General features: G+C 38.6%; 1 protein-coding gene across 1 annotated transcript in view; it reads right to left on the bottom strand.

Annotated features, from left to right (window-relative positions):
* Positions 1-16643: 16643 nt before the first annotated feature.
* LOC125931357 (transcription elongation factor A protein-like 3) overlaps positions 16644-17887 on the bottom strand; it is a 1722-nt gene continuing 478 nt past the window's right edge. Inside the window, 2 exon segments of the mRNA XM_049643275.1 lie at positions 16644-17440; positions 17442-17881. Of these exon segments, the coding sequence (XP_049499232.1) occupies positions 17411-17440; positions 17442-17881 (470 nt within the window). The 3' untranslated portion in view covers positions 16644-17410.

Here is a 17887-nt window from a genome sequence, read left to right as displayed (position 1 = left end):
CCCTTGGAAATACCACCTGATATTTTGCTTGCAGGGTTCCCAGCCATACCAGGTAAGAAAGGCCATATCCTGAGGCCCCATGAATACCAGGGTATTTCAGGGACCTTTAGGGAAGAAAGGAATTCACCCAAATCTATAGATTATTTCAGGTGACATCTGGCAAGTTCTTGGCTTGGATTTCTAGCCTTGAGAGCCTTTTAAAAATCCAGTCTGGAGGTGCCCGGGTGGCTCAGTCGGTTAAGTGTCCGACTTCAGCTAAGGTCATGATCTTGCAGTTCCTGAGTTTGAGCCCAGCATCTGGCTCTGTGCTGACAGCTCAGATTCTGTCTCCCTCTCTCTTCGGATTCTGTGTCTCCCTCTCTCTCCCTACCTTGCTTGTGCTCTCTCTCTTTCTCAAAAAATAAACACTAAATTTTAATCCAATCTAATCCAGCAATTGCTCTACTTAGGTATTTACCCAAAGAATACAAAAGTACTAATTCACAGGGATATATGCACCCTGATGTTTATAACAGCTTTATCTATAATAGCCAAATTATGGAAACAGCCCAAGTGTCCATCAACTGATGAATAGATAAAGATGTGGCAATACATATACAATGGAATGTTACTCAGCCACAAAAAAGAATAAAACCTTGCCATTTGCAATGACATGGATGGGGCTAGAGACTATTTTGCTAAGTGAAATAAGTCAGTCAGAGAAAGACAAATACCATATGATTTCACTCATATGTGGAATTTAAGAAACAAAACACATGAGCAAAGGGAAAAAAAAAGAGGCAAACCAAGAAAGGGACAGTTAACTTCATAGAAGAAACTGATGGTTGCCAGAGGGGAGGTGGGGGGAGGATGGGTTAAATAAGTGATGAATATTAAGGAGTACACTTGTGATAAACACTGTGTGTTGAATCACTATATCATACACCTGAAACTAACATTACACTGTATTTTAACTAACTTGAATTTATTTATTTTTAAATATTTATTTGGAGAGGGAGTGAGAGAGCATGTGTGTGAGTGGGGGAGGGACAGAGAGAGAGAGGGATAGAGAGAATCCCAAGCAGACTCCAGGCTCAGCCCAGAGCCTAAATTGGGGCTTGATCGCACAGCTGTGACATCATGACCTGAGCCAAAATCAAGAGTTGGACGCTGAACCGACTGAGCCACCTAGGCACCCCAACTAACTGGAATTTAAATAAAACTTTAAAAAAGTCCAATGAATGAATGTAGAGAGAAAAGTTGTTTCAGTAGCAAACTATAACATACTTTTGTGAATATTTGATTCTAGTCCTGAGGTTTTGTTATCTATCTGTAAACTGGATTTGATTATAAATTTTTCTAATTTTTTATTTTTGTTTTGCAGTCAGGTTTGTATTTTATGTGGACACCTTGAACAGTAATGTGGGGTGCTCTGGGGAGTTGAGAGGGTAGTAGTACAAGTGAAAAATGATCTAATTTTTCTAAATATCTGGCTACAATTCTCCAGATTAATGTTTTCAACTTTTCCCCAACTTTCTGATTTAGAATCCCTGAGAACAGAGTGCCCTGGATCCTTGTTGAAAGGGATCATACCAGGTTCTCTTCACTATCCATATGGCACCAAACTTCAGGGCCTTGAACCTTAGTTCTGCATCTCCCAATTAAAAAGGGCTCCACCAACAAGAGACTCATTTTAGATCTGAGGACACCTTTAGATTGAGAGTGAGGGGATGGAGAACTATTTATCATGCTCCTGGAAGCCAAAAGAAAGCTGGAGTAGCCATACTTATATCAGACAAACTAGACTTTAAATTAAAGGCTGTAACAAGAGATGAAGAAGGGCATTATATAATAATCACAGGGTCTATCCACCAGGAAGAGCTAACTATTATAAATGTCTATGCGCCAAATACCCGAGCCCCCAGATATATAAAACAATTACTCATAAACATAAGCAACCTTATTGATAAGAATGTGGTCATTGCAGGGGACTTTAACACCCCACTTACAGAAATGGATAGATCATCTAGACACACAGTCAATAAAGAAACAAGGGCCCTGAATGATACATTGGATCAGATGGACTTGACAGATATATTTAGAACTCTGCATCCCAAAGCAACAGAATATACTTTCTTCTCGAGTGCACATGGAACATTCTCCAAGATAGATCATATACTGGGTCACAAAACAGCCCTTCATAAGTTTACAAGAATTGAAATTATACCATGCATACTTTCAGACCACAATGCTATGAAGCTTGAAATCAACCACAGGAAAAAGTCTGGAAAACCTCCAAAAGCATGGAGGTTAAAGAACACCCTACTAACGAATGAGTGGGTCAACCAGGCAATTAGAGAAGAAATTAAAATATACATGGAAACAAACGAAAATGAAAATACAACAATCCAAACGCTTTGGGATGCAGCAAAGGCAGTCCTGAGAGGAAAATACATTGCAATCCAGGCCTATCTCAAGAAACAAGAAAAATCCCAAATACAAAATCTAACAGCACACCTAAAGGAAATAGAAGCAGAACAGCAAAGGCAGCCTAAACCCAGCAGAAGAAGAGAAATAATAAAGATCAGAGCAGAAATAAACAATATAGAATCTAAAAAAACTGTAGAGCAGCTCAACGAAACCAAGAGTTGGTTTTTTGAAAAAATAAACAAAATTGACAAACCTCTAGCCAGGCTTCTCAAAAAGAAAAGGGAGATGACCCAAATAGATAAAATCATGAATGAAAATGGAATGATTACAACCAATCCCTCAGAGATACAAACAATTATCAGGGAATACTATGAAAAATTATATGCCAGCAAATTGGACAACCTGGAAGAAATGGACAAATTTCTAAACACCCACACTCTTCCAAAACTCAATCAGGAGGAAATAGAAAGCTTGAACAGACCCATAACCAGCGAAGAAATTGAATCGGTTATCAAAAATCTCCCAACAAATAAGAGTCCAGGACCAGATGGCTTCCCAGGGGAGTTCTACCAGACATTTAAAGCAGAGATAATACCTATCCTTCTCAAGCTATTCCAAGAAATAGAAAGGGAAGGACAACTTCCAGACTCATTCTATGAAGCCAGTATTACTTTGATTCCTAAACCAGACAGAGACCCAGTAAAAAAAGAGAACTACAGGCCAATATCCCTGATGAATATGGATGCAAAAATTCTTAATAAGATACTAGCAAATCGAATTCAACAGCATATAAAAAGAATTATTCACCATGATCAAGTGGGATTCATTCCTGGGATGCAGGGCTGGTTCAACATTCGCAAATCGATCAACGTGATACATCACATTAACAAAAAAAAAGAGAAGAACCATATGATCCTGTCAATCGATGCAGAAAAGGCCTTTGACAAAATCCAGCACCCTTTCTTAATAAAAACCCTTGAGAAAGTCGGGATAGAAGGAACATACTTAAAGATCATAAAGGCCATTTATGAAAAGCCCACAGCTAACATCATCCTCAACGGGGAAAAACTGAGAGCTTTCTCCCTGAGATCAGGAACACGACAGGGATGCCCACTGTCACCGCTGTTGTTTAATATAGTGCTGGAAGTTCTAGCATCAGCAATCAGACAACAAAAGGAAATCAAAGGCATCAAAATTGGCAAAGACGAAGTCAAGCTTTCGCTTTTTGCAGATGACATGATATTATACATGGAAAATCCGATAGACTCCACCAAAAGTCTGCTAGAACTGATACATGAATTCAGCAAAGTTGCAGGATACAAAATCAATGTGCAGAAATCAGTTGCATTCTTATACACTAACAATGAAGCAACAGAAAGACAAATGAAGAAACTGATCCCATTCACAATTGCACCAAGAAGCATAAAATACTTAGGAATAAATCTAACCAAAGATGTAAAAGATCTGTATGCTGAAAACTATAGAAAGCTTATGCAGGTAATTGAAGAAGATATAAAGAAATGGAAAGACATTCCCTGCTCATGGATTGGAAGAATAAATATTGTCAAAATGTCAATACTACCCAAAGCTATCTACACATTCAATGCAATCCCAATCAAAATTGCACCAGCATTCTTCTCGAAACTAGAACAAGCCATCCTAAAATTCATATGGAACCACAAAAGGCCCCGAATAGCCAAAGTAATTTTGAAGAAGAAGACCAAAGCAGGAGGCATCACAATCCCAGACTTTAGCCTCTACTACAAAGCTGTAATCATCAAGTCAGCATGGTATTGGCATAAAAACAGACACATAGACCAATGGAATAGAATAGAAACCCCAGAACTAGACCCACAAACGTATGGCCAACTCATCTTTGACAAAGCAGGAAAGAACATCCAATGGAAAAAAGACGGTCTCTTTAACAAATGGTGCTGGGAGAACTGGACGGCAACATGCAGAAGGTTGAAACTAGACCACTTTCTCACACCATTCACAAAAATAAACTCAAAATGGATAAAGGACCTGAATGTGAGACAGGAAACCATCAAAACCTTAGAGGAGAAAGCAGGAAAAGACCTCTGTGACCTCAGCCATAGCAATCTCTTACTCGGCACATCCCCAAAGGCAAGGGAATTAAAAGCAAAAGTGAATTACTGGGACCTTATGAAGATAAAAAGCTTCTGCACAGCAAAGGAAACAACCAACAAAACTAAAAGGCAACCAATGGAATGGGAAAAGATATTTGCAAATGACATACCGGACAAAGGGCTAGTATCCAAAATCTATAAAGAGCTCACCAAACTCCACACCCGAAAAACAAATAACCCAGTGAAGAAATGGGCAGAAAACATGAATAGACACTTCTCTAAAGAACACATTCGGATGGCCAACAGGCACATGAAAAGGTGCTCAACGTCGCTCCTCATCAGGGAAATACAAATCAAAACCACACTCAGATATCACCTCACGCCAGTCAGAGTGGCCAAAATGAAGAAATCAGGGGACTATAGATGCTGGAGAGGATGTGGAGAAACAGGAACCCTCTTGCACTGTTGGTGGGAATGCAAATTGGTGCAGCCGCTCTGGAAAGCAGTGTGGAGGTTCCTCAGAAAATTAAAAATAGACCTACCCTATGACCCAGCAATAGCACTGCTAGGAATTTATCCAAGGGATACAGGAGTACTGATGCATAGGGGCACCTGTACCCCAATGTTTATAGCGGCACTCTCAACAATAGCCAAATTATGGAAAGAGCCTAAATGTCCATCAACTGATGAATGGATAAAGAAATTGTGGTTTATATACACAATGGAATACTACGTGGCAATGAGAAAAAATGAAATATGGCCTTTTGTAGCAACATGGATGGAACTGGAGAGTGTGATGCTAAGTGAAATAAGCCATACAGAGAAAGACAGATACCATATGGTTTCACTCTTATGTGGATCCTGAGAAACATAACAGAAACCCATGGGGGAGGGGAAGGAAAAAAAAAAAGAGGTTAGAGTGGGAGAGAGCCAAAACATAAGAGACTGTTAAAAACTGAGAACAAATTGAGGGTTAATGGGGGGTGGGAGGGAGGGCAGGGTGGGAGGGAGGGCAGGGTGGGTGATGGGTATTGAGGAGGGCACCTTTTGGGATGAGCACTGGGTGTTGTATGGAAACCAATTTGACAGTAAATTTCATATATTAAAAAAAAATAAAAAATAAACTTTAAATCTTAAAAAAAAAAAAAAAAAAAAAAAAGGGCGCCACCAGATTCTGAGAACTGAACACCAGGTGGAGATCTAACATTAATATTAACTAGGGAAGTTCCTCCCCAGAAACAGATGACATCTTGAGGTGGACAGCTCTCCATATCATGGATCAAGATCTTCATCTTTAATATGAAAACTATGTATTTATTTATTTTTGCCTTTTAGCTACTTGCTTTTTCTCTGTTAACACATAAGACGATGATGCTCTTTTAACTGGCAGCTATCACTTAATCTAACACTAAGGCTGTAAGTGCACAATAAAAATCCCTAGGCTTTCTTGATTTGGTGGTTTTAGATAATAGATTTACTTTAGATTACTTGTTGGCTCAATAAGGAGGAGTTTGTGCCATAGCAAATACCTCCTACTCTACCTGGACCAGCACCTCTGGTATTGTAGCAAATATAAGGAATTAACAAACAAGCTACTTGGCTGAAACAGATTGATGTCACTTCAGGCACATTCTTTAATTTATTTGATATCAACTAGTTTGGTTCATGGGACCCCTGACTAAGGAGAATACTTCAGTCTTTTGGTTTTATCCTGTGATAATCATCATTGTAGTCTCCCTGGTGTGTTGTGTTCTCTCATGGGTCTTAAATACATATTCACAGTTATCAGCAGTACAGCAGATGGTCTCACTGTGCTTGAAGAAACAAAAAGATGAACAACAAAATGCATTGCAAAAATAATTCTTCCACAAACCTGACATCATAACCTATGAGTTTCATGAGACAAGAATAGTTTAAACCTGATTGTGACTGAGAATGGCACTAATACCAAAATTTTGGTTTATCTCTTATGTATGAGAAGATGACCAAAAGGAGGCAATTATTAAAGTAATTGAACAAACAGGTCATTAGACCGAACTGGCTCTAATGACTTGGTAGCCTAATTAAACAAACTAAAACCTAAACCAGAGTCAATTTCTATAAATGCTTCAAGGTTAAGGAAAACAATCACAAACAGCCAATTAGGCTTCGCAGATAATGCAACCACTTAAGATATATCCAATTAAATAATTTTCTCACTTTGCTTCTGCATCTTCTCTATAAAAATCCTGCCCCTCACTCCAGTCTATGGAGCACTCTTAACCTTTTCCAATGTGGCACTGTTCGATTTGAATTGATGTTTGCTCAAACTCTTAAAAATGTTAATATGCTTAAGTGTATCTTTTAACAACACTTTGGGTGATTTGTAAAGTATTGGCATTTATTTATTTAAACATTGGTAGATATAAAGAAAAAACACACTCTTCTGTGTCTACTCTCAATACTCTACTACAACACTATTTCACTATGACAGCAGTTGTGTGAGCTTTCCACACATTAAGCAATTCTGCAACACTCACTAGGTGTTCTGTGTGTTAACTCAATTCTGACACTGTGTATAAGGAGATAGCATCATATCCCACAGGTAGAGTGGTTCTACAACCCTGCACCCACCCCCACTTCAGATGTCAATTGTAATTCCAGGACACCTGTGCTTCTGACTGGCTGTAGATTGGAGGCTCCCATGACCCCCACCTCAGGTTTAATTAATTTGGAGCAACTCATAGAACTCAGGAAAACATTTTACTTACTAGATTACCAATTTATCATAAAATGATATAACTCAGGAACAGACAAATAGAAGAGATGAATAGGGCAAGGTATGTGGGAAAGGATGTAGAGCTCCCATGCCTTCTCTGGGAGAGCTACTCTACCAAAACTTCCGTGTGTTTGCCAACTGAGAAGCTTCTTGAACCCCATATTCAGGGATTTTTATGGAGACTTCATTACATAGACATGATTGATTAAATTATCAGCTATTGGCAATTAACCTCTAGCCCCTTTTCCCTCTCCTGAGGTGGGATGGGGGAGTGAGGGATAGGCTGAAAGTTTCATCCCTCTAATTATGGTTAGTTCACTTGGCGACCAGCCTCCTCCACCCTAGGGACTTATCAAAGGTCAGCTCATTAATATAAACTGGTATGGTTGAAAAGGGCTTGTTATGAATAATAAGACACCTTTATTGCTCTCATCACTTAGGCAATTCCAAGGGTTTTAGGAGCTCTGTGTCAGGAACAGGACAAAGACCAAATACATATATTTATTATTATTGTTGTTGTTATTATTATTATTTGAAGTTTATTTATTTTAGAGAGAGAGAGAGAGGCAGAGAGGAGAGAGAGAATTCCAAGCAGGCTCCACACTGTCAGTACAGAGCCCAACATGGGGCTTGATCTCAAACCGAACTATGAGATCATGACCTGAGCCAAAATCAAGAATCAGAGGCTTAACCAACTGAGCCTCCCAGGCATCCCTATAGTTTTTATTATAAGCCACGATATCACAGTAGATTTCACCAGTGCATCTATCTGGACCTGGGCTTTACTTTGCAGGAAGTTTTTGGTGTTTTGTTTTTTTTTTTTAAATAACAAATTCCCTATTCAGACTTTGTATTTCTTCTTGACTTGGCTTTGGTAGTTTAAGTCCTTCTAGGGATGTCCATTTCATCTATGTTACCTGATTCATTGTCATACAGTTTTTTATAGTATTGTCTTAAAATCATTTTTATTTGTGTAAGGTTGATAGTGGTATCCTCTGTTTCATTCCTGATTTTAGTAATGTGAATCTTCTCACTTTTTTTTTTTCTCTCTTTTTGTTGGTCAGTGCATCTAATGATTTGTTGCCTTTGTTGTTCTTTTCAAAGAAGAAAAGTTCAAGTCATTGATTTTCTTTGTTTTTGTGTTCCCTATCTCATTAATTTTTGTTCTAATCTTTATTATTTCCTTTTTTTATTTGCTTTGTGTTCAGTTTGGTATTCTCTTTCCAGTTTCTTGAGTAGTGGAAGACTAGTTACTGAGATCGTTCTTCTTTTTAAAATATGGGTGTTTACAGCTACAGCTTTTCCTCTAAGCTCTGCTTTAGTTGCATCCATAAGTTTTCATATGTAGTGTTTTCATTTTCTGTATCTCAAGTGATTCTGTAATCCCCCTCCCCCTTTTTTGACCTATTGGTTATTTAGGAGTGTGTTTTTAATTTCCTTAATATTTGTGAATTCCCCACATGAGGTCATGTTATTGATTTCTAATTTCATGCCATTTTGGTCATAGAACATATTTTGTATGATTTTAATCCTTTTAGGTATTTTGAGATTTATTCTATTGCTTAACATAATTATTGGGAAAAAAAGTAGAACAAACTAAATGAAAGCAAACAGAAGGAAGGAAATAATAATGATTAGTGTGAAAATAAATGTAATAGAGTATAGGAAAATAGAGACAATCCATGAAACTAAATTGGTTCCTTAAAAAGATCAACAGAATTAAAAAACTGTTAGCTACACTTACTATGAAAAAACAACAAGATTCTCATTATTAAAATCAGGAACAAAAGTGGGGACATCACTGCTGACCTTACAAAAATGAAGAGGATTGTAAGGGAAATCTGTGAACAGTTACAAGTCAACAAACTAGATAACCTATAAGTAATGGACATTTTCTTAAAAGATACACTCTACTGGGGCACTTGGGTGGCTCAGTTGGTTGAGCATCCAACTTCGCCTCAGTTCATGATCTCACAGTTTGTGGATTTGAGCCCCATGTCAGGCTCTGTGCTGACAGCTCAGAACCTGGAGCCTACTTCGGATTCTGTGTCTCCCTCTCTATCTCTGCCCCTCTTCTGCTCACACTCTGTCTCTCTCTCTCAAAGATAAAAATTAAAAAAAAAAGATATACTGTACTGAAGCTGATTCAAAAAGAATTAGAAAATCTGAATAGACCTATATCAAGTAAAGTGATGGAATTAGTAATCAAAAAACTTCACAAATAAAAGCCCAGGCCCAGACAGATTCACTGGTTTATTCTACTAAACTTTTATTTATTTTTTTAAAAAAATTTAATGTTTATTTATTTATTTTTGAGAGTGAAAGAGAGAGCAGAGGAGGGGCAGAGAGGGGGAGACACAGAATCTGAAGCAGGCTCCAGGCTCTGAGCTGTCAGCACAGAGCCCTATGTGGGCTTGAACTCACAAACTGTGAGATCATGACCTGAGCCAAAGTCAGCCGCCTAACCAACTGAGCCACCCAGGCACCCCAATTCTACTAAAATTTTAAAGGAAAATTAATAAACATTTAGGTTTACACATTTATTATTTATTATTACACATTTAAACACATTCTATAATGTGAGAAATACCCTGATACCAAACCAGATAAAAATATCAAGAAAGAAAACTATTAAACAATGTCCCTTATGTATATAGACACAGAATACTAACAAAATAATCCAGCATCATATATAAAGGATACCATGACCAAGTGGAATTCACTCCAGGAATGCAAGCTTTTTGACATCTGAAAATCAATCAACATAAAATGCCATATTCATACAATAAAGAAAGAAACCATCATCTCACTAAGGACAGAAAAAGCATTTGACAAAATGGGAACTTCCTCAACCTGACAAAGATATAACGTAACTACACCTTATGTTATACTTCATAATGAAAAGTTTAATGCTTTTTCCTTAAGATCAGGAACAAAGCAAGAATATTTTAGCCCCATGCATTTATTCCATATTGTACTGGAGGCTCTAGCAGGGCAATTAGGTAAAAAAAAAAATAAATAAATAAATAAAAATAAAAAAATAAAAGGCTCTAGATTTGAAGGAAGAAGTAAATTTATGCTCATAGACAGCATGATCTTGTAAATAATATTCCTAAGGTATGCACACACAAGAAAGCTTTTAGAACTATTAAGTGTATTCAAAAAAGTTGTGGAATACCATAACAACATACAAAATGAGTTGTATTTCTATGTACTAGCAATGAACTATCTGAAAATGAAAATTAAGAAAATATTCTATTTACAATAGGATAAAAAAGAATACTTAAAAAAATTAATGTTTATTTTTGAGAGAGAGAGAGAGACAGAGCATGAGTGGGGGAGGGCAGAGAGGGAGGGAGACACAGAATCCAAAGTAGGGTCTGAGCTGTTAGCACAGAGCCTGACATGGGGCTCAAACTCATGAATGGTGAGATCATGACCTGAGCCAAAGTCAGACACTTAACCGACTGAGCCACCTAGGTGCCCCCAAAAGAATAATTCTTTTAAATATTTGTTTTTTAGAGACAGAGTGTGAGTGGGGGAGGGGCAGAGAGAGAGGGAGACAGAGAATCCAAAGTGGGTTCCCCACTAATGATGTGATGTGGGGCTCGAACTCCCCAACCATGAGATCATGACCTGAGCCAAAGTTGGACACTTAACCGACTGAGCCACCTAGGCTCCCTCAAAAGAATATTTTTTTTTGAGAATAAATATAACCAAAGAAATGCAAGCATTGTACACTGGAAAATTTTTTAAATGTTGTTTGAAGAAATTAAATCAGACCTAAATAAATGTAAAGATATTCTGTGTTCATGGATTGGAAGACTTAATATTGTTAACTTGGCAATACTTCCCAAACTGACCTGCAGATTTCCTGAAACCCCTATCAAAGTTCCAGCTGACATTTTTTCAGAACTTGACAAGTTGATCTCGAAATTTTTTTGGACATCCAAAATACCCAGAATATTCAAAACAATATTGAAAAAAGAGAAAATTGGAGGCCTCAGAGTTCTCTATTTCCAAATTTATTATAGAGCTACAATAATCAAGACAGTGTGGTACTTGCATAAGGATAGACATATAGATATAGTTCAGAGTCTAGAACTAAACCCTAAATATAGTTCAGAGTCTAAAACTAAACCCTCATACTTATGGTCAATGGATTTTTGACAAATGTGCCAAGACAATTCAATGGGAGAAAAAATAGTTTTTTTTCAGGAAATGGTGCTAGGACAACTAGATAACTACATGCAAAATAATTAATTTGAACCCGTACCTCACATCCTAAAAAAACTGAAAATGAATCATAGTTCTATGTATAAGAGCTAAGCCTATAATACTCTCATGACACTAAAAGCATAGGCAATGAAAGATAAAATAGATGAATTGGGCTTAGTCAAAATGAAAAATCTTTTGTGCTTCAGAAGACAGCATCCACAAAGTTAAAAATCAACCTACAGAATGGGAGAAAATACTTGCAAATCAAATGTCTGACAAGGGACTTTTACCCAGAACATATAAAGATCTCTTGGGGCGCCTGGGTGGCTTGGTCGGTTAAGCGTCCGACTTCAGCTCAGGTCATGATCTTACGGTCCGTGGGTTCGAGCCCCGCGTCGGGCTCTGTGCTGACAGCTCAGAGCCTGGAGCCTGTTTCAGATTCTGTGTCTCCCTCTCTCTCTCTGCCCCTCCCCTGTTCATGCTCTGTCTCTCTCTGTCTCAAAAGTAAATAAACGTTAAAAAAAAATTTAAAAAAAAAGATCTCTTAAATCACCATTTAAAGGACAAGTAACCGAATTTATTTTTTAGTGGCCAAATGTTTTGAGTAGACCTTTCTCTAAAGAAGATATACAAATGGTGGTGACTATGCTCATGAAAACATGTGCAATATCATTACCTATTATGGAAATGCAAATCACACTATAGTGAGATACCACTTCATATCAATAGGGATAGATAAAATAAAAAGACTATAACAGTCCTGGTGAGAATGTGAAGAAATTGGAAACTTATACATTGTTGGTAGGAATGTAAAATGGTGCAGCCACTTTGAAATACATTTGATAGTTCCACAAAATGTTAAACATAGAGTTACCATATCACCCAGGATTCTACTCCTACATATATACTCCAAAGAATTAAAACGTGTTCAAACAATAGCTTCTACACAAATGTTCATAGCACCATTATTCATCATAATCAAAAATGAAAACAACTCAAATGTTCATCAACTGATGAATGAATGAATTAATGTGATATAGCATCTAATGGAACATTAATAGGCAGTAAAAAGGAATGGAGTACTGATACATGCTGCAACATAGATGAACTTTGAAAACATTATGTTAAGTAAAAGAAGCCAGTCACGAAAGAACACATGTTGTATGATTCCATTTGTATGAAATGTCCACAATAGCCAAATCCATAGAGCCAAGAAGGTAGATTAGTGGTTGCCAGTTACTGGGTAGGGTGAGGATGGTGGTGGAGTAGAATATGTAGTGATTGATAACATATAGGTTTTCTTTGGGAGATGGTAAGAATATTCTAAAACGTGATGGTTGCACGACTTTGTGAATATACTAATATAACTGAACTGTATACTTTAAAGAGGGGGTGAACTTTGTGGCATGTGAATTATATCTCAATAAAACTGGTATCTAAGAAAGTGTAACTATTTTCATTTGGAGACAAAGCACCATTTTTCTGTGGTGGAAGAGGTCCACTGTAATCAATGTTTCCCAAGTGGATGTCTGGTACCCCCTGGATATGGTGCCATATTAGGGGCTTAACACTGGCCTCTGCTGTTGGCAGGTTCTGTACTCAGCTGTGACAGTAGTCAGATCAGGTTGGTAAGGAGAGTCAATATTGTTGCACTCTTGCATAGCTCTGTTCTTGCTTCCCTGGCCACTTTACATGGGCTCACTGAGCAAACATTGGGATTGTTGGGAGGAAAAACTGGATGATATCTACAGAGATGGTCGTCTTTTGTCTCCCAATTATTGAGAGTTTCCTCTGTGGCAGACACCCCCAGTGCGTACACTCACTATCTGAATATAATAGATATGGGCCATTTAGAAGGGAATGTGTCCTAGTAGCCTTTAGATGTCAAGATCCTCCCAGTGGTTGGAAACAGGCAAGAACTTGGTCTCACGGTTCATGGGTTTGAGCCACGCAATGGGCTCTGCGCTTGGGATTCTGTCTCTCTCTCTCTTTCTGCCCCTTACTCACTTGCTCTCTGCCTCAAAATAAATAAATAAACTTTTGAAAAAGTAATTGAGATGACCAGACTTCTGTACAGACAGGGAGGGGCTCAGGGAGCCAAGCTCTGAATAATTAAAAAAAAAATGTTTATTTATTTGAGAAAGAGAAAGAGGGAGCATGAGTGGGGGAGGGAGAGAGAGAGACACAGAGAGAAAGAATTCCAAGCAGGCTCTGTCTTATCAGCACAGAGCTGGATGCGGGGCTTGATCCCACAAACAATGAGATCATGACCTGAGCTGAAATCAAGAGTCAGAATGCTTAACTGACAGAGCCACTCAAGCGCCCCTATGAAATGTTTACCTAACCCAAGATTACCCCTTTATTCCTATTTTTCTGACAATATTTTATTTTATGTATTTTAAAAATAATCTCTACCCCCAACATGGGGCTTGAACTCACAAACGCTTGGACTCACAACCCCAAGATCAAGAGTTGAAAAGCTCCACCAAATGAGCCAGCCAGGTGCTCCTCTAACAATATTTTAAATTTCATTCTTTGCATTTTATTTGTTTGTTTGTTGTTTGTTTATCTATTTATTTATTTATTTATTTAGAGAAGGTGAGCAGGGGAGAGAGAGAGCATTGCTGAAATCAAGAGTTAGATGCTTAACTGACTGAGGCACCCAGGTGCCCCTTATTGTCTGCATTTAAATGTTTTATCATTAGCATTTTCCTTTTTCTATTTCTTAGTAGGAACGTATTAAGTAGATAGTGGCAGAAAAATAATTTCAAAGTCTTTAAACCACTAAAACATTAAATAATCAATATTTTACTTTGCAGCTACAGACTATTCCATATTTTTTCCTATTTTTAAATGAAGTTTTAATAATTTTAGGTTTTGCATTTTGATTTGAACCATTCTGACTTCATATTTTGTGTATGGTATGAGGCAAGGGTAGGTTTTTTTTTTTGTATATGGATGTCTGCTACAGACTGAATATTTGTGTAACCCCAAACTTTGTATGTTAAATCCTAACATCCAATGTGATGGTGTTTGGAGGTGGGACCTCTGGGAAGTGTTTAGATCATGTGGTGGAGCTGTCATGAATGTGGTTAGTTCCATTATAAAAGAGACCCCAGAGGGGCGCCTGGGTGTCTCAGTTGGTTAAGTGTCCAACTCTTGATTTTGGCTCAGGTCATGATCTCAGGGTTCATGAGTTCGAGTCCCACATTGAGTTCTACGCTGACAGCGCAAAGTCTGTTTGGGATTCTCTCTCTCTCCCTCTCCATCTTCCTCATTCTCTCTATCTCTTAGAAATAAATAAACATTTAAAAAAAGACACCAGAAATCTCCTTTGCACCTTATGTCGTGTGAAAACATCTTTTTATGAACCAGGAATAAGGCCTCACACCAGACACCAAATTACCTGTGGTTTGATCTTAGACTTCCCAGATTCCAGAACTGTGAGAAATAAATGTTGTTTAAGCCACACAGTCTATAGTATTTCTGTTATAGCAGCCAGAACTAAGACAACATCTAATTGTTCCAGAATCATTTATTGACAAGTATCTTTTTCTCCATCGAATTACTTTGGGATCTTTAAAAAAATTTTTTTAAAGTTTACTTATTTTTAAGAGAGAGTGCGAGTGGGGGAGGGGCAGAAAGAGAGGGAGACACAGAATTCAAAACAGGCTCCAGGCTCTGAGCAGTTAGCACAGAGCCCAACACAGGGCTCGAACTCATGAGCTGCAAGATTATGACCTGAGCCAAAGTCGGACACTTAACCGAATGAGCCACCCAGGCTCCCCACTTTGGGATCTTGTTAAAAAATGAATTGACTATATATATATGTGGATCTATTTCTGGAATGTCTGTTTTATTCCATTGATCTATAGGTCTATCCTTATGCCAGTACTACACAGTCTTGATTACTGTAGCTTTAGTTAGTCTTGAAGTCAGGCAGTGAGTCCTCCAATTTTATTCTTCATTTTCAAAATATTCTGGCTATCTTATGTCCTGTGCGCTTTCCATATAACTTTTAGAATCCCAGTTTTCTGGGATTTCTATTGGGATGGCATCGACTTTACAGATTAGTTTTAGAGAGAATTTATTTCCATATTAACACTATTGAGTCTTCTAATCCATGAACAATTATCTATTTAAACTCAGGGCTCCTGATTCAATCAATTTATTAAGTGCATGTGTAAAGGGCAGTGTAAGGGATATCAGGATGAATAAGAAAGTGTTTTGATCAAAGTACATACTGGTGGGTTAAAGAAAATGCCTAACATTGAGAGTTTTTAATTTTTTTAAGAGTACTATTACCGTTTTCAGTTGGAATTGGTTTGCAATGGAAAGGGGTATTTTCAGCTTGAAACCCAGTTGTGTAACCTCTGTGATTATGTGTGGACAGGTCTTTTGATTTTATGTAACTAGCCAGCCTGGAGACTTTTTAGAAAACTCACACTAAGAAAAGTGTATGTAAGTTTAGACATGGTTTACCTGGGGTACTGTAGTGTAATATTCAGTTCAAATCATCATCTATTGTGTGCTCCATAGATTAGTCTCAGGACACAGGCCCCTAGTGGACCCCTAATATCCGAGTCCTTTGAAGAGAAAAAAAAAAAAAAACTCTAAGCACATATAAAATGAACTAAAAATGGTAATGACTGTGCTCAGAACTATGTAATACAGGGAGGCCCAAGTAGCTGTGGGGCACTACCATCTGAGCAGGCACAACTCTGAAGTTGGGAGAGGGGTTTTATCCACACTCCTATGGCAGTCCAGTAGGTACTTTGGCCCTTTGGGGACTATAGGGAATCAGAGGGGCTTTGTCATCATGAGGACTCCATGTCAATAGCTGTTAGCAGAGGATACAGGGCAGAGCAGAACAGGAATGCCCAGCAGATATCCAGAGAAAGGGGGCACCCTCTTTTCAGCTGCTTGGACTTGTTCCTAGGCACAGGTGAGACCTAACTTCAGCCCTCTCCCGAGTGTCTGGCAGTCCAGGGTCCTACTATTGCAAAGGTGCCAGCCCAACATAGCTCACATACTCAGTATCCCATCTGATCCACTCAGCAATCTGTGAGGTTAAGTTTTATTCCCATTTCACAGATGACAAGACTGACTTTTACAGCACTGGATCTGTTGTTATAACCACCAGATTGATTTCTCTAGCTATGAATCCCAGAGATAACATGAGTTTTACTTATTTTACATTCTGGAAGGCATGGGAATGGGCACGCTCACAGAGGAATGGCATGGAGGGGTCAGGTGACTGGACTTATGTTTGAGTACAGATGAGACCTATTTTTGGCTACCACGCAGGAAAAACCATCACCTACTTTTTAGCGTACACATTTCAGAACTTTCTCTATGCACAAAGCCATTATGCAAACATTTATATATTTTTAAAAAAGTTTTTAATGTTTATTTATTTTTTGAAAGGGAGAGAAACAGAACACAAGCAGGGTAGGAGCAGAGAGACACAGAATCTGAAGCAGGCTCCAGGCTCTGAGCTGTCAGCACAGAGCCTGATGTGGGGCTCAAACCCATGAACTGAGCCAAAGTCGGATGTTTAACCGACTGAGCCACCCAGGCGCCCCAAACATTTACATTTTTTACAAAAATGGGCCGATACTGTATATGTGGTTCTGAAAACTGTTTTTTCTTTATTGTTATTTTAACAGTGTACCATGAACATCTTTTCCATGCACATGGGTGAAAATCCCCTAATGAAAGACAGAGAACACTGTAGTTGGATCAAAAGGCTGCTGGTAACAAGAGTGACACCTAAAGCAAAGTATCAGCCTAAGTTTAAAGCACGTAGCCTGGCAAATGCCTGCCAGGAAAAGCAGGATCGGCAATATTCTCATTAGAGAAATCAGAAATGAACGCCAAAGACATTAAAGATACGGGATATCATGTAAGCCCCTTTGGCCCCTACCTCCGCCCCTCATTCCCCTGACACCCCGTTGCCCCCTTGGGGCAAAGGGATCCTGTACATCTCTTTGCATCCAATGAAAACCACCCATTTTCTGTTTTTTCCTTAGCTCTTCCTGAGCGCTTGACACATCTCCACATTCTCTCATCATCTCCTCACTGCCCAAGTGCCTTTCCTGTAAGTCCTCCTGATAGTCCTTGGGGGAATCGTCTGTCCCCCTGTCCGTTTTTCTTTTTGCTTTCCTAGGCACATAATCTTCAGCTGGGCGCTTTTCGGCAGCCCGCGACTCACTCTCAGCCTTTGCCAGGGATTCTGGCTTGCCCTCACTGTGTGGTTTTCCCTCATTTTCAGACTTGCCCTGCTTTTCTTGCTTTCCCTCATCTTCTGCTTGTCCCTCATCATCTGGCTGTCCCTCATTCTGGAGCTTCCCCTCATGCCCTGGCTTCCCCTCCACTTCCAGCTTTTCTTCCTCATCTGATTTTCCTTCAT

Source organism: Panthera uncia, chromosome X, assembly GCF_023721935.1.
Source record: "Panthera uncia isolate 11264 chromosome X, Puncia_PCG_1.0, whole genome shotgun sequence".
NCBI classification, from domain to species: domain Eukaryota; kingdom Metazoa; phylum Chordata; class Mammalia; order Carnivora; family Felidae; genus Panthera; species Panthera uncia.
This window is presented reverse-complemented; position numbering and strand designations above follow the sequence as displayed.